Source organism: Euprymna scolopes, chromosome 38 (genome assembly GCF_053919585.1).
Source record: "Euprymna scolopes isolate OS-2025 chromosome 38, ASM5391958v1, whole genome shotgun sequence".
Classification (NCBI taxonomy): domain Eukaryota; kingdom Metazoa; phylum Mollusca; class Cephalopoda; order Sepiida; family Sepiolidae; genus Euprymna; species Euprymna scolopes.
The window spans coordinates 10,309,186-10,336,177 of record NC_136519.1 but is presented as its reverse complement, the minus strand read 5'-3'; the positions used below and the strand labels follow the sequence as shown (position 1 = coordinate 10,336,177).

The 26,992-nt window shown below is 32.3% G+C and overlaps 1 protein-coding gene across 1 annotated transcript in view; it reads left to right on the top strand.

The window, feature by feature from the left end:
• The window catches only part of LOC145263073 (vesicle-trafficking protein SEC22a-like), a 49,169-nt gene extending 23,309 nt beyond the window's left edge, over positions 1-25,860 (top strand). The window contains exons 4-7 of the mRNA XM_080119939.1: positions 1,734-1,919; positions 6,835-6,959; positions 14,576-14,644; positions 17,100-25,860. Coding sequence (XP_079976065.1) covers positions 1,734-1,919; positions 6,835-6,959; positions 14,576-14,644; positions 17,100-17,303 — 584 coding nt within the window. The 3' untranslated portion in view covers positions 17,304-25,860. The remainder of the gene's footprint in view (positions 1-1,733; positions 1,920-6,834; positions 6,960-14,575; positions 14,645-17,099) is intronic.
• The last annotated feature ends 1,132 nt before the right edge of the window (positions 25,861-26,992 follow it).

Genomic DNA, 26,992 nt, shown 5'->3' with positions numbered 1-26,992 from the left:
AATCAGTCTATGATAATCATTTTATTTTTATTCATTTTTTTTTTTTTAGATATAGACGAATGTCTATATTTTCTTTTTTCATAAGCATCTTACACATGTTTCGTTATGCATGTAGCTAATGCTGCCATAACAGAACTCATCAGAGACAAAAAAATATAAAAGACAGTCACACATAGATGGATGAAATAACGACACTTAAAAATGGTATAAAAAAAAATCATGTAATGTTAGGTTGGTGCAAAAATAATGTCGCTTTTGACGTTCAACTTCAAAAAATCATAACTCCTTTCATAATAAACTTTATGAATCGAAATAAGAACCAATAGAACTGACACATTTTTGCCAATGAGAAACAAGTTTATTTCTTCCATTAGCATAGAAATCTGGCGTTCTGGAAGCAATGAAGTCATTAAAGGCCAATTCGGCATCATCTTGGCTCTTGAAGCATTTTGTGGGCAGGAATACACCAGCACCTGGAATTCCCAAAAGGTCACCCATTTTAGTCCTGACTAGGCTCAACATTGCTTAACTTTGGTGATCTAACAGGAACCGGTGTATCAACATGAATTATGCCATATCAGACTCCTAGAATTCTTACATATATGATTCTGACTTCTTTTAAAGCCATCTAATATTCTGATTCTGTCTGATTCTTTAGAGATTAAAGCATCCAACAGTGACCCCATCTCCCAGCATTCTTGCGAGTCTAATTCTTACCTCAACTAAACCTTCATCTCCAAATCTGCCACCATGACAATAGCGTTTTGTTTTTACTTTAATCTTATCAGGGTTTGTACAGACTTGAAAATCCTTGAAAAAAAGCCTTATTTTTATTATTACCTTGAAAAATCCTTGAAAATATGAAAAATTTCTCTAAAATGTCTTGAAAGGCCTTGAAAATCGCATTCTTTATGTCCAGTAAAAATTTGTGTCAAAATATTAAAAATAAAATTGTAATAAATACCATGAAATTACTTTTTACGTATTAATAAAAATACCATTAAAATATTTTTTAAATTTTGAAAATAAAATTGAAATGCATTTTTCTGAAATTGTGGATACAAGAGTTTTGTCCCTTTACACAAAACTACCTTGGATACTTTTGGTATAAAGGGATATAACCGGCCTAATTTTCAAGTATCACAAATATTTTTCTCCCGTTTTCTGTGGGGGGATTCAAATCTCCCTCTATTTTTAGCTTTCATTTATAATTTAATAAGGGCGGGGGCTGCACAAAAATAAAAACATGCCCTACTCCTCCCCCCCCCAAAAAAAAAACTCTCCTTGTGCAGATGGGGCTCTCCAATGGCGAATCCTCCTCCCCTAAAAAAAAAAAAAAAAATGAAACGAAAATAAGGCAAGCTGTGACAGAAAAATGGACATAACGGTAAAAATCTTGATAGGAAATTTAAAAGCTGTAAAGAGTTAATATTTGAGATGAAATAAAAAGCATTTAAAACTATTTAATACACCAAAAAAATAATACAGGCAGATTGCAAAGTAACTTTTATTGCCTATGGTAACATTTATTTGTCTTATATTTGATTTTTTTTTTAACACTTTTTCGAATCGCTGTGGATTGTAAAACAAACCCCAAATTGTGTTTTGAAAACTTGAATTTTATCTGGAGAAAGCCTTTAAAAACTTTGAAAATAGGTCTTGAAAATCTGTACGAACCCTGACATTTATCTGTGATAATCCAAGATGATTTTTATTTTTTGTTTTAATTTCAGATACAAAGCTTCAAAGATTAAAAAGCAAATACAATAATCCACGTTCGCTCACAACGAAAATTAATCTCTCCGTATTAAGTCAAGAAATGAAATTACGGCCACCCTTCCAAATTTCTGAGCACCAAATTCAACCAGAGAAATACGAGACGATGGAAAACGGCCACACATCGTCATACTACACGGCTGGTAAGAAAAAGAGCAAAATTAATTTTTTTCTACAGCAGTATTTTTTTTAATGGAAATAGCTCCGTACAAGGCATGAAGTCACGTGATGTAAAGAGCTTGATAAAAAAAATACTTCAAAATCAAAAACAAGTCAACGATAATTGTTAAATGAACAGATTCCGACCCAGAAAACAACAATTCTTCCCCCTTTGTCAGAAACATTGCTCATGGAATATGAGGAGTAAAGGACAAAATAAGAGACGCAAAAGTTATGAGGTTGACGAAAGTAAACTCAGCATCCACTTTCTACTCTCCTTCCCCTTCTCATCTTTAGTTTAATGCCCACTTTACACACTAGCATGTGTTGGGCGGCTTCTAGAAATTGGCTTCCAAACTAACCTCTCTGGCCAGGTCTTTATTTATGTGTTTCTTCCTTTATGAACTGTGTAAAAAAAAATTGTCAAAACTTCTTATCAAAACCGCATTTCGCACCAACTCTTCTTAATTTAATTCACAACACTGAATCTCAACAGCTATCCTTTCTCTTGCATGTCGAAAATTCGACTCCCTGCCCTTTCCCAATTTGTCTTTCTTATAGCCGCTATTCAGTGCTTGTTAAGATAGTTGACAGATCGATTTTTTAAATATGTGATTTTAAGCCAAAACAAAAGTATTTACTTATAATGTCAGAAATAGTAATATATCAAAAAATTATAAAAATTCATGGAGTAGAGCGACTACTATTGTGAAAGGAGTTGTGTTTGAAAGCTATATCAGTGCAGTTCGTAGCAAACACAGTGAACAGTAGTTATTAATAATATATAAAAGAATAATGACAATATTAGAAGGAATTTTCAATAAGTTTATGTTTATTTATCAACATAACATGTCATACAAGATAGTAGGTGTTGATGTCCCTAAGTAATATCTTCTTCAGGGCAGAAAATAAAAAACATATACAACTGTTTGGCGAGGCTTTTCTTTTGTCTGTTTTATTTTTTTTTTAATTCCTTCTAATATTGTCATCATTCCCCAATTTTCCGTAAAAATAACTTTTAACTATAATTTTCTACTCCATGAATTTTCATAATTTTTGGATATATTACTATTTTCCACATGACAATTAAGCAAGCACTGTTGTTTTTGCTTAAACCAAGATATTTTTAAAGAATCGATTTGTCACTTCTATCTTAACAAGCACCCTGGTATTGCCCCCATATGCAAATTAATGCCACATGTATATAAAGAATTCCCCTACAAAATTAAGTTTTTTTTCTTTTTTCCTCCCTCCCCGATCCTTTAACTTTACAGGTAAACAAAAACACTGCTGTTTGTGTGAGTAGTATCTTCTAATACAAACTGAACCTGCTACTGTAGCTGTTTTATATCTTCTAACCCAAGAAATTTCATTGATTCTTTCAATGAACAAATGTGAGTACTGTATTTTAATTTTTAAAAAATTGAAATTGTCTAGAAATTCTGTTACGTTGGTGATGTAACGTTATGTGGTGTTACACTTTACTTTAGTAATTCATAAGAATAAAACTGGACAGAAATAAATAAAAATTTGGGGCGGCATTTTTTATTTTTTTAACAAAATCATTTATTACCATTACTCTCTTCCATCTCAACATCCTTTAAAAAGTCTCTTGCCATCGTCCATCTTGCCCGGTCTACACTTTTCTTCTCCGACCTCACGCCAGTTACAGCCAGCCCATTCTCATCTGCGACTTTACATGTCCATGTCCTTCGATGTGCACTTTGCTTCTCCGACCATGTGATACATTTTTTCTTTTTTATTTTTTTCTTCTCGTGCACACATCCTAATTTGCAGTTGCTGCTGCTAATCTCTTTGCAAGCCAGCCATCCTTCACCGCTGCTGCTGCTAATCTCTTTGCAAGCCAGCCATCCTTCACCGCTGCTGCTGCTAATCTCTTTGCAAGCCAGCCATCCTTCACCGCTGCTGCTATTTTCTCACACACTCATATGCACTATATTACAGTGATACCACTGGCGCACAGGAAGAAGCTGCTGTTGGTATGATTGCAGGGTGTAATAGTGGATAAAGTAAATGGAGCACTGTTGCCACATCTGTGGAGGAGCCGCTCAGAGCACCCTATTCTGCTTTGACAAAGTTCAAAACCAGTTTCAAAATGTGATAGGTGATGCCCTTTTCTCCTCAATATTAGCTTCCAAATAATGCAGTCAAAATTACCTGAATATTTACTGAATTATTAAAAAAAAAACAACTTTGTGTTAGCAGGTGAAAAATTGCGGCCATCTTGTTTTAATAAAATAAATCGAAATGGAAAATTACCTCCCTTTTGAACTCTCCTGTGTCTAACGTAAGCAAAAATGATCGTTTTCTTGAAATTCTATATTTTTTATTTTCTTTAATAAAAATTTTTCTACCTTATCGATTTCGTAATTTTTTAAAATAATCATCTTAAAAATATGAGGAATATGCAGATACCATTGTTTTATGTGAAATTCAGTTTTACAATTTCTGAAATTTCGGCCCAATAGTGTAGAAGCGCCTATTCGAAAAAAAACTTATAGAAATTTAATATTTTTTTTATAAATTTTAAAATTAGAGAAGAGTAGCGGGGTGGGATGGGAGCATGCCCGACCTTGCTGGTTGTAAAATACGCTCAAATAAATTTTAATTCATGCACATTTTGTATTGATTATTACAGAGCCAATTCTCTATTGAATATTATATTGTACCTAATATATAGTATTAATTTCAAAAGTAAAAAAAAAAAAACGACTTGGGTGTCATCAGATTGAATCAAAACCAATACATTAAGCGCTCTTGCTATGTTCTCTCAGTTAGCGCTCCTTCCAGCCGCGTTCCCTACCATTTGAGCTAACCTGACAGACATAAGTTTTAAAATCAAACAGCTTTTAGCAATGATTAGTTTTACAATTACGCAAACTAATCCAAAAATATCTGCAAGTTTCTTCAAATTCTATTTTCGTTAATAAATAATTTTCTACCACATCGATTTTCGTGATTTTTGGATAAAATCATCTTAAAAATTTGAAGAATACGTAGATACCATTGTTTTTATGCGAAATTCAGTTTTACCATTTCCAAAATTTCATTCTGATAGTGTAGAAGCGTTTCAGATGTATAAAATTTTCTATGTAAAACGATGAAAGTGGTCTAACTAAATCTCTAAAGGCGTTCTCCCTCTCCCCTTTCCCCAGAGACTATAAAAATAGAGCCTCCTTTAAACTTCAAATATATCCTATTTTCATGAAATTTAAATCAAATGTACATTTCTGAGTTTTTGAGATGAGGATTGATTATTCGTATTATTTGGATTCTTTGGATTACTGTTCTCATCTTGATTGTTATTTTGACAACGTTTCGGCTGATGTAACCTTTAACCTTCTTCAGGTGTGTAACAGAGTGTGTATGGACGCGTGAGGAAAAATAAGCAGCAGCCAAAGGATAGCTGGCTAGCGAAAATATTAGTAGTAGCAGCAGCAGCTGTTAAGGCACATATGAAAATCAGTAAGTGTGCACAAGCTTGCGTCACAAGAAAAGAGAAAAATACATTACATGGTCGAGAGGAGAGGCAAAGTGCACACCGGAGATGATGGACGTGTAAATGAAATACGATATGGTAAAGAGATACTTTTAAAAAGCACATTTGTGTACGAAAAGATTTTTGCAAGATAATGAAATGCATTGTTTTTGAGGAACCACAAATGTATTTCATTCACACTCAAAAAAAAAAATGCTGAGTCAGATTTATTTATTTCCTGTTTTATTTGTTTATTCCTTTGCGATGATACCAGACAATGCGTGGGTCCGAGTGGTTTGAGATGTAACGCCACGTAACGTTACAGGTGTACCTTGTCGAACTCTGGAATCTGCATGAAATTTCGAACAGAAATGGATTAAATAAAGGGTTCCATTCGAAATTCCGTGCAAATTTCTGAGTTTGACAAAATAGACCTGAAGAAAGTTGAAGGTCACATCAACCGAAACTTTGTGCAAATAAAACTCGAGATAAAAATAATAGTTCAAAGAATCCAAATAATAGAATTAAATCGTATGTATAAAATTTCTTTAACGACAGACCAAATCTCTAAATGCACCCCATCCCACACCCAGGGAGCTACAGGAATAGAGCCACCTTTAAAATTTAAAATATATCCTATTTCGATGAAATTTGAATAATATGCATAAAATTTTCCAGAGAAGTCCCAAATCTCTATGTACTCTCCACCTCTTTGGGATTTATGGCGGCAGAACTTCCTAAAAACTTTAAATACATGCAACCGATTTTAATAAAATTACAACCAATATGTAAGACACTAATTCAGAGAGTTTTTCAAAATTTCAGTTTCTTCCAATGATATTATAACATTACACACGTTTACATGTAGACACCCGGGACCCACATGTTGTAGACTCAGTCACAAAGGAGACAAAGAATAAGAAAGAGAAAAGAACTTTAACTCTTGTTTCAGGTTTTAAGAAAAGATCTTTATTACTCATTCTCCCGCCACGTATGACTTCTCATTACGGCTGTGACATCACCCACATCTCTAACGTGCTCTTTCGTTCTGACCTCTGTCCCCTCGAATGTCCTCTTGGTTTGTACACACGGTCTTTTTACAGTCTTTTTTTTTTTTTTTAACCTTACTGTGACATATTTTGCACATGGTACGGCATTTGCATATATGCATCCATGCTCTGTTACAATATTAGGGGCCACAACTGGAGAGCAGTAAAAAAAAAAAAAAAAAAAAAAAAAAAAAAATGATATGGTGCTATGAGCATAGTAAAAAGAATATAGTAGCAATCTTCATTTAATCCCGGGCAACATCAGGTCTTTTTGCTAATCTTACATAAATGTTATATAGAAATACATATTAAAACGACATGAGCATAAGTGTTTGTCTTCTTTCTTTACAGCAAGTATGGGCGGAAGATATATTCCTTTGGGCGTGACTGGCTACACGGCATTGGCAATGTCTCTTATGTGTCTCGTCTTACACTTAATTCATGGTTTGAATGTCGTCAGCACAGGACACATGGACGTAAGTTAATTACTATTATAGCAGATATTCTTCAGAATTGTCTGATTTATTTGCTGCTTCCTTTGTTCCAGCTCATTTGATTTGTTAGTCTAGTGGTCTTCATCAATTCCACATTCAGATTCCACATTATAATACAGCTTTCTATTTCTGTAGCTTCTTTCCAAGAACTGCAGACTTGTAGAACTCTCTTCTTACTGACTGTTTTCCTCCTACCTATAGCCTTGATCTTTTCAAGACTAAGCTCAATAGGTGTCTCCCACATTTGTATTACTTGTCTTTCATTTCTTTTACTTTCTGACATCAAGTGGCTTCTATAAAACAAACATAGATTAAAAAAACGAAAACTGAATTTGTTCTGCATTCATTTTATCTGAAAGGTGCACATGGTGTTATGCAATGCATGTACAGAGGTGAGCACTCAGAAATGGTGGCCTTGTGCTAGATTGTCACAGGTGCAAACAAAAAATAAAACAATATGGCCTGTATCTTTTAAAACAGGATATGAACACACACACACACACATGCATATATATACAATTTGTTTACGCAAAGAGCATCGCTTCATATGCTAATGGTAATTTGTATATCATTTCCCAATATGCTCAACCTAAGATAGGGAGCATTAGAGTCATCCACATACAGTACTGTTTCGCTGTTTCATGGCTCATTAGTGCGGCTAGACAAACAACTACGTGAAGCCATGATCGAAACCCGATTACCCAAATGACAGTCGGAGCTTCTAACTGTTGCGCTATGCACATGTATATTTGTCATTATATTTATGTTAGTGAAACGTAGAGAAAAAGCTCAATGAACATAAAAGAGAAATAAGAAATAGCAATTCTCTAAGTGCATTATTCTTTTATTCATTGAAGCATAATCATACAAACAAGCAAAAATAGTTAAATTTATTTCAAATAAACTCAGATGGAATCAGTGCTTATTACAAATTTCATTACAACAAATATATTTTCAAATATTGTACTGGTATTTTATTTTCTGCTATTCATTCATCCAGAAGAAGTCTTACAATAAAGGCGAAATGTTGATGAATGTGTGACTTGGTTTGTTCCTTTTTTATCTCTCCATCTCGCTGGAATACTATTTTTATTATTCTAATATATATATATATATATATATATATATATATATATATATATATATATGTGTGTGTGTGTGTGTGTTTGCCATTATATATATGATTAGCATGTCTTTTCCACGTTAAATATGCTTTGCATGTTGGCCATGGCAATATAAAGTGAATCTCTCTATGAAATTTCAATTATTATGGAGAACTCATCCAAAAAAGTCAGAGCAATAATTGAAGCAATTGTCTGTCGCATGTGTAAATATTTGGTACGCAAGAAGTACAGGTGAGGTTGCAGGGTAGGTTGAGAAATGATAACCAGTTTTTGCGCAAATGTAAAATAATAGAAATGGATAAGAACTCGTATGAAGAAAAATAATATTTGGACGATGAGGCTATTGAAATTCTTCAGAAGTTTGGTTACCTTAGTGATATCATTGGAGCACAGGGTGGAGCGGGTGCGATTGTGATTGTAAGAATTAGCAGTGGATGGATTACATTCAGGGAACTTCTGCCATTACTAACAGTCCATTATCATTGTCAACCAAGAAAAGAGTCTGTCACATATGAGCATGATGTGTGATGATGCATAGGAGTGAAACCTGGTGAGAGAGAGTTGAGGACATGCGTTGCATAGAACAAAATAATAAGAGATGTCATGGGAGGATATTTTCCTCATAAAAGTCTTAAGATATTACAATTTCTTATAATATTTAAAATGTATAATTTATTAATATTAAAAACATTACATTAAAATTAGAATATAAAAATGTTTTTTTTCGAGAGCTTTTGGAATGTTCTAAGTTGTGTTGTTCCATCTGAAATGTTTCTGGAACTTTCCATTCACCAAAACTATAAAAGAATGCTGTTAGCGTCAACTCTTCAGTTAGTCAGCTTAAGTCGTTATGCCACCTCAGGTTGTCAGACTAGATTAACTCCAGCCAATATTTCCTGGGATCCAAATCCGGTCGAGATGAGATGTCATTACTGTTGCATATTTATTACAAACCGGATTTCTCGTAAATGTCCAGTATTGCTTGATCAACAATGGCAGGTATCTGTGCATCTACGTTACCGCTGTCACGGAAAGACATTTTTCATTTTTCTCATAAAAATATTAAGACATTACAATTTCTTATAGTAATATTAAAAATGTATAATTATTAAAAACATTACATTAAAATTGATATATAAAAATGTTCTTTTTCAATAGCTTCTGGAGAGTTGTAAATATAGTAGTGTTCCATTTGAAATGTTTCTGGAACTTTCCATTCACCAAAACTATAAAAGAATGCTGATATAGCGTCAACTCTTTAGTCAGCTAGTGAGTCAGATTAAGTCATTACGCTGCTCCAGATTGTTGGACGCTGACTAGATTAACTCCGGCCTGGGATCCAAATCTGGTTGAAAGGAATCTGATAAAAAGAATCAATTACAAACACTCGTTTGATAATTATAAAGATTTTCTGACCTTCTCTTTGACCAAATTCTTAATAACCCGATCTTTATTCTAAGTGTAAACAAACTTATCTCCCTTAGGCCATTTGTAAATATTTCTGTTTCTTTGTTTTTATGTAGAATAAATACTTTTTTTTCTTTAAACCCTGAGTTTAAGTTTTTTTTGGTTTTTTTTTTAACATATGTTGCATGTTTAATACCCCTAGACTCAAACACATAACAGAGAACCATATGATGGATGTGTAATGTGAGTTTAAAAGATGGGCTTAGTTCTGATGACCTCAGAGGAAGATTAAATCTGAGCAATATAGGGAGATATGTACAAAACAGAAGATTTTGATGGCATGGTCATGTTGAATGAATAGATATAGAACAGTTGAGGTAGCAAGTCCAGTTCACAGAGAAAGGCTAAGAAAAATATGGGAGGGAATGATAAAAATGGAGTTGAGAGAAAACAAGATAAGTAAAGACCTGGCCAGAGATAGGTTAGTTTGGAAATCAATTTCTTAAAGTCATCCAACACATGCCAGCATATAAAATGGACACTAAACCAAAGATGATGATGATGATGCGTTTAATTAATGAAGTTAAGGGCTGTTGAGTCTGGCCAGTATCAGATGATTGACCATTTCAAAATACCAAGTGCTGTATATTATCTCTTTTGGCCGGCGTAGATGTGTGTCTGTGAACTGCTTGCAAATATCCATTAGAAACTTCCTTCAAAGGCGAACACCGTTACAGAGAGCCTTGAAAATGAAGAAGGTGGATGATGGCCATGTGCTCTTCACTTTTGAAATCTGTTAAACAAAACTCTCATTTATTCTAAGAGCAATGTATTGCAAATGCAAGTGAGTATAAAAGCAATTTTTCAGCTATAAATATATCTTTCGTTTGCTGTCGCATCTTTGTAAATTTTGTTGCATTCTTTATTTGCATTCATGACAATTTTGTTGTGTAGAAAATTGAGCATCTTCCAATATTATATTCGTTTGGTAGAACAGAGTTATTTGTTCATTTATCTATCTTTTCAAGAGTTTCATGTTTTTGTCCAAAAGGGTTATAGTCAGCTAACATACTTCCTAACTTCCGGCATGGGTGCTACCGAAAGTGGTGAAAAGGCAAATCAGTTCCTTCACTTTTTTCTCTCACGTTTGTATCTTCCCTGTGCATGTACTCTTTATTGAAAAGTTTTGTTTTTTTTTAATTAAGAATTATTGAAATTAGTTTTATTGTTTAAATTATTAAAAACAAGTGTAACATGTTGTCGATGGACCTCCATTAGGATTGGGACCTTCTTCTCAAAATCCCAACTAACCATCGCGTGTATCATAAAAATAATATACTTATGGGCGTTCGAGATGGCATCTACAAAAAAATCTCCATCCCGATTGTGGGTTACGTTCTCACCACACAATTGTGGATTGGAAGATTTTCCTGCGTGATATACTATTTTCTTAGGAATCCCCGGCAGATTGGAGGCCCAGGCCATACAGTAGAAATCGACGAGTCCGTTTTTAACCGCCGGCAGACTTGTGACACTGGTCTGGGTCTTCGGTGGATACGATCCCGCCGAAAAGGAGGGTTTCTTGGTCACTGTACCAAATAGGAAGGCCGAAACCCACCTTCCACTAATAAATAAAAAGGGGTTTGTATTACTGTATACATAGATTCGAAAAAGTTGTCAAAAAACAAATATATAACAAATATTATCAAAGGCAAGATAAGTTACTTTTCTATCAAACTTTTCTACAAATCCTTGTTTCTGGCGAAAAAAATGTAAAAATAATCCTTGTTCCTGCCCCCCCCCCCTTTTTTTACGTTAAAAATTGAAAAAAAAAACAGTTCAGACAAAAAAAAAGTTAACAAAAAAAAAAAACTTGTCTTATATGTATTTATTTTGAAAACAGAAAACAATTCCAAACAATAATTTAAAAAAAAAAAAACAGAAATGAACGGTAGGTTTTTGCTTTTTATTTATTTAATTTTTTTGTTTCTACATTTTACAATTTCATTGTACAGTTATTTTGTTGTAGCGTTGTTTTTATTTTATCGCCAACGCTCGGTTTTATCCGGCTTTTGACGTCATGCACCGGACAAAGCCGAGCAAATGCTGAGTTACGTCTGGTTCGTTAAATGCACAAATACCTTTTTTTTTTAAGAATTATTGAAATTAGTTTTATTATTTAAATTATTAAAAACAATTTTTGCAGTCTTTTTTTTTTTTTTTAAGAATTATTGAAATTAGTTTTATTGTTTAAATTATTAAAAACAATTTTTGCAGTCTTTTTTTTTAAGAATTATTGAAATTAGTTTTATTGTTTAAATTATTAAAAACAATTTTTGCAGTCTTTTTTTTTTTAAGAATTATTGAAATTAGTTTTATTGTTTAAATTATTAAAAACAATTTTGGCAGTCTTTTTTTTTTTAATTAAGAATTATTGAAATTAGTTTTATTGTTTAAATTATTAAAAACAATTTTTGCAGTCTTTTTTTTTTTTTAAGAATTATTGAAAACATTTTAAAAATCTTTTAAAACTATTTTGGGAATATTGGATACGTTTTTTTTTATGTTTAAAATTTTATTTTGATTTCAATAATTTTATTTTTATACATTCATAAACATATTTATTATATAAATTCAAATAAAAACTTATTTTTAAAATTAAATTGGGGATCACATTATCATCGGCATTTTCCAAGAACGTTACATAAATAAGGTTCGCACATACTTGAAAAGTCCTTGAATTTTTACTTTTACCTTAAAAAGGATTTATTTCTATTATTTCCTTAAAATGATGGAAAATGTCTTGAAAAATGTATTCTTTATGTCCAGTAAAAATATTAAAAATAAAATTAAAATAAATATTATTAAATTATTTTTTTAAGTATTAATAAAAATACGGTGCAAGTCTATAAATGGTCCACTAGTAATCTTTTTTACTATAAAAATCTGAAAAAAATCTTTATAATGTACGTACTTGTCACTGCATGAAAATGTCATATTCCAAAAATCACGTAAATCGATCAAGTAGTTTTTTTTTTTATTTAAGAAAATCAAATATTATGAGAAATTTTATCGAAGAAAAACTTCCCACCATCTTGTTTTTGAATGATACACTGCTAGCGACACCTGTTGGGAATGTTGGGAATATAAGATCGGCAAGGGGGCAGACAATTGACTTTCCACCCTATAGAAAAAGAACTTAGAAAATTAAGACATAAGTTTTTGAGGATGTTGAAAACGGAAATAACGTTTAAAATTCCAGCAAACGAGTAGTTTCCAAGATATGAAGAATTTTACGTAAATTGAGCACCCACACGTTGACGTTCCTCCAACAAAAGTTCGGCAAATGTGTATTTCAGCGGCGTAAATTCAAGTTTTACACTAGTGGTGGCCATAAAGTGGGTGATCATTATACGTTAAATTATTATAGAAAAGTGATAACCCACTTTCTTTTAACTAACATTTCTTCATATCTTGGAAACTACTTGTTTGCTGGAATTTTAAACGTTATTTTCGTTTTCAACATCCTCAAAAACTTATAAATGTCTTAATTTTCCAAGTTTTTTGTTCTATAGTGTGGAAAGTCAATTGTCTGCCCCCTTGCCGATCTTATATTCCCAACATTCCCAACAGGTGTCGCTAGCAGTGTATCATTCAAAAACAAGATGGTGGGAAGTTTTTCTTCGATAAAATGTCTCATAATATTTGATTTTCTTAAATAAAAAAAAAACTACTTGATCGATTTACGTGATTTTTGGAATATGACATTTTCATGCAGTGACAAGTACGTACATTATAAAGATTTTTTTCAGATTTTTATAGTAAAAAAGATTACTAGTGGACCATTTATAGACTTGCACCAAAAATACTATTAAAATATTTAAATATTGAAAATAAAATCGAAATACACTGTTCTGAAATTACATCGTATTATTGTGAATACAAGAATTATGTCCCTTTATCAGAAAACAACCTGATGCTTTCCATATAACATTGGGTAGTTTTGTGAGAAAGGGATGTAACTCTCATATCCATAATGCCGGCAATTCAAAATATACAAGTAAAATGAACACAGCATAGACAAATCTACAATTAGGAAAATAACATTTAATCGCGCTTGGTTAACCAAATAAAAGTGGGTCAAGGTATGTAAATATGATCTGAAAGTTCTGTGTCTCTGTTGCAGATATTGACAGTGTTGTACTCTAAGATGCATTAGTGAATATTTGGCAAAAATGTATTAAGAATGATGGTGAATATGTAGAAAAATAAATCTTGGAGCACAAAAAGTTGCTTGTTTTAATAATACCACTCCCATCTTCATAGTTCTTCAACATTTTTAGTTAAAAACATCAAGCTACTTTGATGTTTAGCTGTTTTTTTTTTTAGTTTATTTGTTTATTTAGCTATTTTGACATTTAGCTGTTTTTTAATTTATTTGTTTATTTAGCTATTTTGATATTTAGCTGTTTTTTAGTTTATTTGTTTATTTAGCTATTTTGATATTTAGCTGTTTTTTAGTTTATTTGTTTATTTAGCTATTTTGATAGTTAGCTGTTTTTTAGTTTATTTGTTTATTTAGCTATTTTGATATTTAGCTGTTTTTTAGTTTATTTGTTTATTTAGCTATTTTGATAGTTAGCTGTTTTTTAGTTTATTTGTTTATTTAGCTATTTTGATAGTTAGCTGTTTTTTTTTTTTAGTTTTACCTTCAAACTACTTTGATAGTTAGCTGTTGTTTAGTTTATTTGTCTATTTAGCTATTTTTAGTTTATTTTTACATCTAGCTACTTTGATATTTAGCTATTTTTTTTTACTTTATTTAGCTATTTTGATATTTAGCTGTTTTTTAGTTAATTTAGCTATTTTGATATTTAGCTGTTTTTAGTTTATTTTTACATCTAGTTACTTTGATATTTTTCTGTTTTTTAGTTTATTTTTATATTTAGCTACTTTTATGTTTAAACATTCAGTTAATTTTTCTATTCATCCAATTTGATGTTTACTTAATCATTTAACATTTTTATATTAAACTTTAAATTATTTTTTATTCTACTTTTACTTCAGATTTATGATGAGTATCTAACTCAGTATGCAGCGGCATTCTTCATATCTTTTGCGCTGACGGCATTCCAGGTAAAATGTTTCTTCTAAATTGTTCAAAAGTATTCAAGCACTTTTCCATATGGTCCAATAATTATATTTCGAAAATTAATCATATATATATATATATATATATATATATATATATATATAGTGAGAATTTGTGTGTGTGTGTGAGGACAACTCTCAACCTATATACTCAACAAATTTTTGATCTACAGACTTGAAATTTGGTATAAAGGGTATTCAGACATGTGGAAAACTTTTTAATTGGTTTTCATCTGGGCAAAAAGGGCTGCTAAGGGCTCAAAATTAAAAAATTAGTACTTGGAGGGGGGGGGTAATTGGATTTTTATCTGTTTGTCAACTGTTTTGCGACTGCACATGCGCATATCATTCACATAACAGCTTCTTTATGTTAAGAATAAGTAAGTTTGAAAACACTTTTTAATGATTGTGTCAAGCTGGCTTAATGATTATCGTACTTGACTCACTGTCTTTAGGTTTTGGTTTCGATCTCAGCTTGAGTATTTTTTTTTTTACTTACAAGAAGTGAATTGTTTAGAAAAAACATAATAGTCGCATGTACATGTCTCAGTTTCTTTCAATTTTTTTTTTTTTAATTTTTTTTTTAAGGAATTTAATATTACATTTAATAATATCGGGCAACGCTGGGTACATCTGCTTGTTACCTAAAAAGCAGACTTTCATTTTTCAGGGGAAGAGGGAATAGCAAAAAGTTCTCATCTACTTTTAGATGTAAATATAATTTTCTTGGGAATTTGACCAATTCCTTAATCTTTTCTCTTTCATGTGTTGTATCCAAGAATTGTGAGACTTTCACTTGGGCTACTTTGTTTTACTTACCTATTCGTGCCATTTTTATCTGTGCCATTTTTATCTGTGCCATTTTTATTTAAATTCATTATTATGAGCTTTAGATTTTAGTTTTACTGGTAGTTTAAATCAAATATTTATCCTTTTATCATTAATACCTGTAATAGAAAATAAAGTTTAAAAAAGAAATAAAAGAATCGTTTTTTTTTTATCGGAATTTACAAGGTGCCTTCATTAAGTTTGCAGACATTTTTATATGGGCACTTTTATTGGTAGTACACACGTAAAACTCTAATCCCCTTCAAAGTAATCTCCTCCGGCTGCAATGCACTTGTTGTACCATTCCAACAACTTCTGGAAGGTCCCATGGAAGTCCTGTTGTGTGAGTGTGTCAATGACATCTCCTCAATTGTCTCATAACGACAGCCTCTAAAGTTTTCCTTGAGCTTGGGGAATAACCAAAAGTCACAGGGAGCAAGGTCTAAATTATAAGGAGGATGAGGAACTGTCTTGATGCTCATCTTAGTCAAATAGTTTGTGACAAGGATGGAGTTGTGGACTGTTGCATTGTCCTAGTGGAAATGCCACTAACCCGATCGGAAGAGGAGTGTTGGCCTCTTCCGACGGAATCTCTTCTTGAACTCCCTTAAAACCTCAACATAGTATTCCTCGTTGACTGTCTGTCCAGTGGGAACCCAGTACATGTAGATCATGCGCATGCTGTCCAAAAAAAAAAGGATCATCATAAGTTTCTGAGTAGATTTGATCTGTCTGGCTTTCTTGGGTTTGGGAGAACCAGTAGTTTCCACTGGGAAATCTTTCTCTTGGTCTCTGGATCATAGCAGTAAATCCAGCTTTTATCACAGAGCATTAAGAACTGTGGAATGCGCATTGATTAGCTCGACCATCTCCTTCCTCTCATGACAACGTCTTTCTTTCTGATCTTCTCTGAGCACCTTACGACAGATTTCACGCAAATCTTCTGCATCTTCATTTCCTTGTGAATAATTGTGTGTACAGTGTCCACAATAACATCAAACTTATTGTCTCTATAGACACATGATAATCCTTATCCATCCTGGTGTTCTGACTTCCTTACTCCTCTCACAATTCTTTATCATCCTTCACAGACTCCCTGCCTTCTTTGAATCTCTTATGCTACTCCAAAAATGATGCTCGATTCATGCAAGATGGTTCAAAAGCAATCCGAAGCATTCCATATGTTTTTATTGCATTTTTTCCAAGTTTAAAACAGAATTTTATTGCATATTGTTCTAAATTGTCCTCACGTTCAGATTGCATTTTTGACATTCACCAGTTGTGACAATCAGGCTTTAGTAGGGTGTATTCTAATCCCTGCTGTAGCTATTCATTTTAACCTGAAATCATAAAAATTGTTCAGTCATCTCATAAGATATATAGCAATGACATACTGAATTTTCAAGAGTCTACAACAATTTTAAATGCTTGTACAAAAAAGTCTGGAAACTTATTTAAGTCTTCTCATAGGTACAATTTTTTTTTTCTGATACCGATTCCGATATCTTAAAAACATACTGTTTTTTTTTTTAATTCCAATTCCGATTAATCGTCGCAACACTAATAGATATGCAACGTTCATTATTATAATAAATATCTTTGTCCGTTTCAGATCTACCTGATGCTTTTCCCATCCAAACAACGCAAATCCCTTGCAGCAGCCACCCTGATCAGTATATGCTTGTGCCAAGTGTATGTCTGGGAATACAAGAGCAGTCTCATAGTCGTCTCGTTCTACATAATGGTTGCATTTTTCACGACGTGCATCATCTTCTCACGAAGACTTGAAGAGAAACAGCAACACTACATGCTCTGATATGGTTCATCGTAACACTCTTGCAATCTCTTGAAAAATCTTTTTTTTATTTCCGAATGAATGATCGCAAAGAAAACTCTGTCACATTCAAATATTCCAAAGGAAATGTTTTTTGTTTTTTTTCTACAAAACCAAATAAGAATTCAATGAGTGTTTTCTACCAGGCTTCATCCTAAAAAGTAATCATTATAATTTTCTTCTCATCCATCATTAACACAATTGTTAATAGCCCGCCATTTATTTTTCAATAATGAATAGTAGGGCTTCAGGAAAGTTTTCTTTTTTTCTTTTCCATTTTTTTTTTTTTTGTTATTGTTGTTTTTTATTTATTTATTTTAAAATTTTTTATTTATTTTTAAAATTTTTTATTTATTTATTGCCGAGTTTTTTTTTACTTTAATTCTTGATGTTATTTATTTTTTATTTTATTATTTTTGGATGAAATTTTTATCTTTTAATTTTAATTCTTTTATTTTTATTTTATTCATTTAGATTTTGTTATTTTAATTTGATTATTTATTTGTTTGTTTTTAATTGTAATTTTTTATTTTATTATTTAGTTTTTTTTATTTTTTAAATATTTTTTACTTTTATTATTTTTAAATCTTATTTTTATTTTATTCATTTATTTTATTTTTTTCATTTTTACATTTTTATTTTTTTAATTTTTATTTTATATGTTATTCATTTATTTATTTTTTAATGATTTTTTTTTTTTGTTATAGTCAAGATTGTTTGCTCATTTTGACTTCCGGTTTCTGCTGTCCATTAGATGGGATAATTAGACATGTAAAGCCATTTTTTACATGGGGAAAGGGAGACTTTCAAGTAATCTGAGAGGAAGATAATCATTATTCAGAAAGGGACCATATATTGCTTGTCACTGTTTTTCCTTCTGCAGAACAGAAACTAGAAGTAAAAAAGAGTAGACAATCTTAATTTGAACATTTTTTTTTTTTTTTTTTCAAGATTTAAAATTTTTTTGCACTTAAATTTCAAATTATCAATGATTACCACATTATAAACATGATTATCAAAAAAATAATTTAAAAAAATATTTGTATTTCTTTGCATCAACATCCAAGTTAAATACACTTGTTAGAAATAAAATAACAGGAAAATATTAGGAAATATTTATAGAAAAAATAGCGTTCACCATAATTTGCATAAAATACTCCAGTAGTTTTTTAATTATTTAAGAAATCCACATGCCAAGCGTAATTGTGTGTTAAATAGAAAAAAAACACCATATTTTTTTTATGTATTTCAGGGGGAGACAACTTCAATTCGGGTTTTTCTTTTATTTCTTAAATAATTAAAAATTACCGGATTATTTTCTGTAAATTTTGGTGAATGTTAATTTTTTTTCCATCACAAGTAAGTATTGTATCCATGTGATTTTATTTTTAACTAACATATTTGACTCTGGTGTCGATGTAAAACTTATTTTCGTTCACTGAGTTGGTGGGGGAGGCATTACTTTACTATACCCTCATTGTAACATGAACGGTCCTTTTTCATTATTAGAGTGAAAATGGAAATATTGAATTTCAAATAAAACTAATATCTATTTCATTGTCATGCCGCAATAATGAACGTATCCAAAAATTACAAGAAACAATAAGGTAGAAAATTAATTATTAATGAATTTCATGGACAATTAGCAAAAATTGAGTTTTGCTAAATTGGCCTAAGATTTCAGCAATTTTCAGTCAAACTCTCTGGTTTCTCTTTTTGCAAAACTCAATTTTGGGTAATTGTCTTCGAAAACTATTTTAATTTAATAATTAATTTTCTACCTTATCGCTTTTTGTAATTTTTGGATATGTTCATTGCCGTGACATGACAATTAAGTAGATACCATTGGTTTTATTTGAAATTCAATATATCAAATTTCTCTCTCGTAACGAAGAAAAACCAAATGGACACTTACTTTATAACCATTGTAAATGAAATCCCAAATTTCTACATCCTTTATTACAATTCGAGCAATTACACGATGCGATACAGTTTACAAATTTGCATCGGAATCTTCCAAAGCAAACGTTGTCAGACAATTCAAAATGCCTTCCCCCACCCCTGTTTCCCCATGGTAAGAACGGTTTAAAAACCATTCTTAACATGAGGGAGAAGGGGGCATTTCACATTGACATAGCATGTTAAAAGTCATTTTCGGTTTAAAATATTCTTCTTGGTTTAACGAATTTGGTTTAACGAATTTCACAATTTCATTGAAACTTGTCATCTTCTGACAGCTGATTGGATAATCGCTTTGACATCTCCCAGCTGCTTACGTAACCTGCTGGAAGATGCCAACATAAAGTTACCAGAGATTGGGTCGTAAACTGGACAAGTACCCATTATTCTCAGAGAAGTTTGATAGTCTGCAAAGGTCAACTCTTTCAACTTTGATCTCTTGACAGCCAAATTTTCGCCCAAAAACTGATTAAAAAGCTTGCTGCATGTCTAAATACTCTTTATGTAAAATTTCAAATGTTTAGACCCAAAATTGGCTGAATAGTTTGCTAGAGACCGCAAAGATCAAATCTTTTGAACTTTGACCCTTTGGTAGCCAAATTTCCAGCCAAAAGACGATTAAAAAGGTTGCCCTATGTCTGAATACACTTTATGTAAAATTTCAAATGTTTAGACCAAAAATTGGCTGAGAGGTCAAATTTTTTTTTAACTTTTACACCCTTAACATTTATTGTTTTGGGTTGAAATCAAATTAAAATGTTTGATCCATGTCCAAGGAACCTACATCTAAAATTTTAAGTGTTTAAACCCAAAATTGGCAGAGGAGCTTGTTAGAGTTTTCAAAAGTCAAATCGTTGAACTTTGACCACTTGACAGCTAAATTTCTGGCTGAAAACCAATTGAAAAGATTTTCCCAAATCTCAATACCCCTTATGTCAAATCTCGAGTCTGCAGACTGAAAATTGAGAGAGTAATTTGGTAGGGAAATGTACACACACACACACACAGATACATGCACAGACAATTTCACTTTTATAGATATATAGATATACTAGCAGATGTACCCAGTGTTGCCTGGTCTAAAATGTAATGTTAAATTCCTTATAATAATTCTTAATATTTTTATCTTTTTAACATTTAAGAAATACATTTGAAAATTTTGAATCGAGACAAAAAAAAATGTTCAGTTGGTCAAATAGGAAAAACAAAAAAAAATATTCTACAGTATAACAGAACGATTCCAGTTGTGCTGGCTCTAAAGTAACTCTTCAATTTTTACACTGTTGTAGATAAGATATAAAATTGCATCCCGATTGCAAGAGCTTTACGGAGCAACCTCTTAACTGTCATCACTCCCAGCTTTACTTTCATCCAGTCCGGTTGGACGTGAAACTGCATCTAACGGTAAACACGGGCAGTTACATCATGAATAACGAAACACCATAAATATGTGAAGACTTTTTTTGGTTTTATTTTTTTTCACCACAAACAAAGCATATTGCCATTTGGAACGTAATGGTCTACTATTTGGGATCATGTCTAACGGAGGAGTTCAGTAGGGAGATGTTTGTTCACATTACATTTAAATTTCTGCATGATGCAGGAAATAGAAAGGGTATTCCAAAGTATAGCAGCCCAACAGAAGAAACTATTATTAAACTCTTTTAAAATGTACAAACCAGTGCTACCAGATCAGGTTGTCTAAAGATACTGGCTTCCTGACTTCAAGTTGATCAAACGTTGATCATCATCGTTTAACGTCCGTTTCCATGCTAGCATCAGTTTTCCTTTCCCTTTGCAAAACTCAATCATGCTCTGCAAAGCCAAAACCAAAACTTTTTATCGACAAAAGAACCAAATCAAACACTGTGAATAAATATTTGAAGATATAAAAAAATTTGAAGCATGAAAAGTTTTCAAAAATTATTGGATTCAACATCAAATAACCTGAATAGGGTTGATATGCCGTAAAACAAAACAACAAAAATGTAGAAATAAAAGCGAATGAAAATAAACGATTATTTTGAATTTGTTTTTTGTTTTTTTTTCTAATCATATTTAAATGTGGTAATCAACAATATTTATTCACATTTATCCTCGAGTGGTGCTTGCCCTTGAAATGATGATCCAATATAAAAAAATCTGCATTTTTATTATTCACCATTTCTATTACTCTTCCCGATTTGCCCTTTTATTTACTTCCACCCTCCATTTAAACTATTCATGTACAAATGAAGTGTGCACAGTGACAAGCAAGAGGACAAACAACATCAGAGCTCCGTATATGTTTTCGTATTCTTGAAGTTGTTTTTAACGAAGTAATGAAGCAGCACACATGCTAAAAAAAAAGAAAAATTACTAAGCAGACCAAGCATAGACATCAGCAGTATATGGGAACCTCTAATTATAAAAATTATAAAGAAAAACAAAAATTGTACAACCCCTCCTTACAATTTCAACAGTAAAAAGAAATAATCCACTGTCAAACTTTATTGAAGTTACCTCCCTTTGTCAGCCCAAATTTTTTTTTTCACACACAGTATTTTTTTTTTTTTTTGTTTTTTTTAATTTTTTTTTTTTTAATCTGATCTCTGTGTTTCTCTCTAATAATTTCAACCCAATTCCAGAGATTGGTGACCTTTTATTTCTCTTCATGCATGAGCAGACGAAACGTGAAGATGTTCGAAATCAAGAGGGGAAAAAATTGTTTGAAACGTAAACTAACGGTGCTAACATGTATGATAAAGATTTTAGTAAAAAAAAGAAAAAAGAAAAAGAAAATGTTTTGACCAATGCTAATTTGATTTGAGTAAGATTTTTGTTTTTAACTCGACTAGCTACAACCACTATATACAATTTTCCCCAATTTCTATCTGTGCCTAAATCTAAACACAGATTTCATGAACAAAGCTTCTTTCCCTGAACTGCCCGCCTATGGAACACTGTTCCGCTGTTCTACTTCCTGGTTGAATACAACATGGTAGCCTTCAAATCCAATGTAAACAAGTTTTTGTTGAGCCGTCCCCATAAATAATCAAATTCTATCCAATTTACACCATTAGCGATTACTACACTACCACCTTACATTCATTAACCCTTATCCTCGAGTGATCTTCGGGCCTTGATAAGTGGTGACTCCCTAGTAAAAAAGAAAAAATTTAAAAAATGATACAGTCTGTAATCTGAGCACTGCTTAAGAAACTAATCCATGTGTAAATAGCATTAATTTCAAATAACACTGCGTAATTTACCCGGGTTTATCTAGTCATAATATTGTAAAATTGAACATTACAGTTTTTTTTTTTTTTTTTTTTTTTTTTTTTAGAAATTCACATGAAGGTCAGAGGTTATATCTGCTGAAATATAAAATAAAACTCAAGATGAGGATAGTATTATGAATAATCCAAATAATAAGAAAAAACAAATATAAATGAGAATAGTGTTCGTGTTTATATCGGAGTGAAAATTTCTGAGTACAGTAGAACCCGGGGATACGGTGGCCCTAGGATATTTTTTTTCAGGTTACGATATGGAATCTGATGTTTTTCCGACCCATGGTTACGGTATTTGCTCTGTCTTACGGTGTTATTCATAATGTAATTTAATTATATACATGTGTATTATATACTGTTATTCATAATGTAATTTAATTATATACATGTGTATTATATACTGTACTGTATTTTGTTACTAATTTTTAATGCCGAATTCTGGGGTTCTACTGTATATATTATTCATACCAGTTAAGGATACATCCTTGGCAATCAGTCCAACAGAATGTGGGCCATTTTGAAGCTAGGTAACATTATTTATGTCAGGCAGACGTATAGCTCTGTGTGGTTCTAGGAGGTCCATCCTCCCAAGCTTTATCTTCTCTTTTTGAAATGGAGTTTATTGATAATCACCTGAAACGCCCCCATACTGAAGAATGCCGACGGGGCAGCTCAGGCAGTTTTTTGGTATGCAAAAATGCACTTCTAATGCAATGGCTTTTCAAATCATCACCTGATCTTGTGTTTAATCAACCCTGAATTTTTTTTTTTTATACTCGCGTCCACCTCTAACAAGGCATATAGTCACTTGGACATCAGAGTACATTCCATTAAAATACTGTTAAAACAGACACAGAGATGCAATATTACGGCAATGAGACAAGAGTTGGAGCTTAGTTGACAAAGTGGGACCTATTAAATTGAAGACTCTTTTTATGCACCAGCCCTAATGTGACAATAATACTCCATGCAAGGGCGAATGGTGGCTTTGTAGAAGTACAGAATACTTTCAGGTGTGAGTAGCACTTTCTTTGCGGCAGCCTTCAAGTGGAAGTTAATGATTTCAGGGATTAATGATGCAGACTTAACTAATATCATTTGAAAAGGCATGAAATGCTCTTTCCCTGCCAGCTATTAATTAAAAGTGTAAGAAGTCCCCTGGTCGCAGGTTACCAAATGTAACCCCTGACCCCTTCAAAACTGCAATGGTCGTGATCGTCCTTCTCCTGCGAGCGCGTTACAAGATTCTTCCGCATCGCCCGCCTCGTTGTCGATTCCCAATGCCGGCGTCCGCTGAAAATTAATTAGCTTCTCATGCAAGCCAAAAGAAAACAAATGCAGAGGTATCTAGTCTACTAAAAGTTAATTCACAAAATTTACAGGTGTCTTACATATATACAATTGTTCTGTTTGATCTCGTTACACCAGAAAACAGTCCGGAATCTTAGTCTTCGTTGTCTACGGTGGACGAAAGGGGGTATGGCGTCTCACTTGGGTTAGTGTTCTTGTCTCGAGATTCGGCTCCAATTTACTCCTCTCTGGACCGGGCATTTGCTTATAGATTGAGGAAAAGGGTTGGTTGGGGTAAACCGCTAGACCAATCATCCATCAACACGTTATTCTGGGGAAGTCCCGATTCCTTGCACAGTCTGAGAATCTGTGATCACCACTTGATCTCATTCACACGCTCACAGGGGTTAACCGGTTAACCCCCCTCATCTGACCTTACCTCAAAAACCAAACGTCCTTGGGTTAGGTTTTGCCAAGCCAAGAATGAAATTATATTTCATTCTAGCTTTCCAAATGACATCTCTTGTCATTTTTTTTTTTTTCAAACAATAAAATTATATGTCTGTTTTACAAAAACACAATAAATTCATCCTTTCAGCAAGGTTACCTGCCGCTGTCCGGCCACCCAATAATGCTTAACAGATAATATCAGTATAATTTCTCGGCCTTACTCAGTGTTTAGGGGATCTCAATCTCCCCCAATGGAGAGCTATATTGCTCCCTGAGGCGGTCACACCACAAAAGAAAAAAAGAGTGTTTGACTTTAATTAATCCATTTTGATGTCTGTCATTGTGAAGGTGCTGCATTATCTTGGGCAAGAATAGCCTGGTGTCATTCTTCCCTCTCTTGATGCTTCAGAGCACGTACAGCACCTGGTCTTACGAAATGGTCATCCATTTTAGCACTGGCCAGACTCCATGTTACTTAACTTCTAATGGAAACTGGCATTTCCTCATTAAATAACACAAAGCAGGTTGATCTGCTGTTAAAAAAAAACATAGCTTTTATCTACAAATATATATATATATATATATATATATATATATATATATATATATATATATGAAAAAGAAAAACAAATTCTATCTTTTACCTACAAATATATATACAATCAAGCAAAAACTTTAAGCAAAATTCATCCCGAAGCAGCAAAACTAAAGCTGGCTTGCCAGGACACTATATATACAAATTTTATTGGTTTGAAAATATAGGTTCTTTTTTACCAATTGTCATAAGATTTTAACCATAGAATAGTATTATAATCTTCAAAAAGTCTGCAAATTTTCATGTAGTTTCGTCCCATAGAACCAAGGATATGAACATTTCAATATTCAATTTTGCTACGAGTATAGATATATCCACATATAGATATATCCACCTTTTTAGCGATTTTATAAGTTCCACATCTCAGCTGCTATTGATCAGAATTTAACAAATGAAGGCTTGTTGAAAAGCTAATGACCTGAATTGTGTAGTGGACTATGTGGCATTTACCCTTAAGGTTGTACATTAAGGAGATCATCCATCATACAAAGCCTATTTTTGGCACTTTTTTGCAGTGATAAAATGTTTCAATCATAGTTATTTGTTTTCCTAGTTTTGCATATGAATTACAAAATATCTGATATTTCCCCAAAACCTTTGACCTTGATGAAGAGGAGACTAAAACTTGCTGCTACGGTTTCAAATGATCTGAAATAACAGCAAGTGAATACTTGATTCCAAATATTTCTCATATGTTATATCTTCCCTCGTTTGGAAATAGGGTACGATTATGAATATCTACAGTATCAAATAATATATATTTCTTTCCTTCTTTCTATCTTTTTTTTTTTCTCTATTTCTTTTATTTTGTTAATATCCACTCGTAATCCTAAAAATCATATTTTCTTCCCTTTCTTATTTTGACTTTTGCCGTCTGACGAAGCAGACAGTAAATTTTCTGTCCGCAGAAACAATTGTAATGGATTAAGTCAATACTTGAGGTTGTAAAATAAAAAAAACTTATTCAGCTCTACTAACGTATTGAGCACTTTTATCTTGTTTTTTACTATTTCTATGTCTGAGTATATATATATCTACTATGATAAAACAGTCACTTTGTATGTGTGTGTGTGTGTGTGTGTGTGTGTGTGTGAGAGTTTCTTCCTCATATTGGAACCAAAAAGAAAGTCTGCACTTGTCATTTTTTCAAACACCGCAAATTTAAGCTAAATTTAATGTAACTGCTTATGATTCGCCTTTTATTCATCTACTAGCGAGGGGTACCCGGCGTTGCCCGGGTGTTTGGAGGTGTGTGTGGAAACTCTGGGGGTGGGTAAAAAAAAAAATAAGTATGAGGATCGAACCCGAACCCTTGAGGCAAAGTTGTAAATTAAAGTGTGAAAAAAACACGTTTGAATTTATTTAATTACTTGAATTTACTTGGTGCCCGTTTTAATGAGTTAATGAGGTCAAGTTTGACTGCGGGATTTCATTTACTGCTGAACGCTTTTTTCCCCCCAAGATGTTATAGGAAAAAGACTAACCCACATGCGGCGAGCAACAAATGTTGAATATTTATCTTCCCGAAATCGAGCAAATTAAATAGACAGGCGAGCTTCGTTGTTAACTGTGAGATATTACGATTTATATGTGATATAAAAAGTTTTAAAAAGTTGTGAAGCGAGCGACCACTTCTCTGAAAAAAGCCTTTTGTAGACATACAGAAAAAGCGAACACACACACACATACATACATACATACATACATACATACATACATTTTCGCTTTTATATTTATAGATAATTTTACCTGTTCATATTTGACTTTTAATTGACTTTTGTGGGGGGGCATACATTGGAGCTTTTTGCCTTTTCGATTCGAAGTTAATTTTTTTAAATTGACGTGAACACTAGGATACTTCAATTAAAAGTCAAATATGAACAGACAAAATCATAGAGGAATAAAAGGCGAATCAAATGAGGTATGGTTTGTTTAAACAGTTACATTCAATTTAGCTTAAATTTGCAGTTTTTGAAAAAATGACAAATGTGAACTTTCTTTTTGGTGCCACTATAATATTTATATATCTTGTCTAATCTTCACCAAGCCAACTTTAAACAGAAGAAATCTGCCACAGATTGTACATCTCGGTTCTTCTTAAAGTT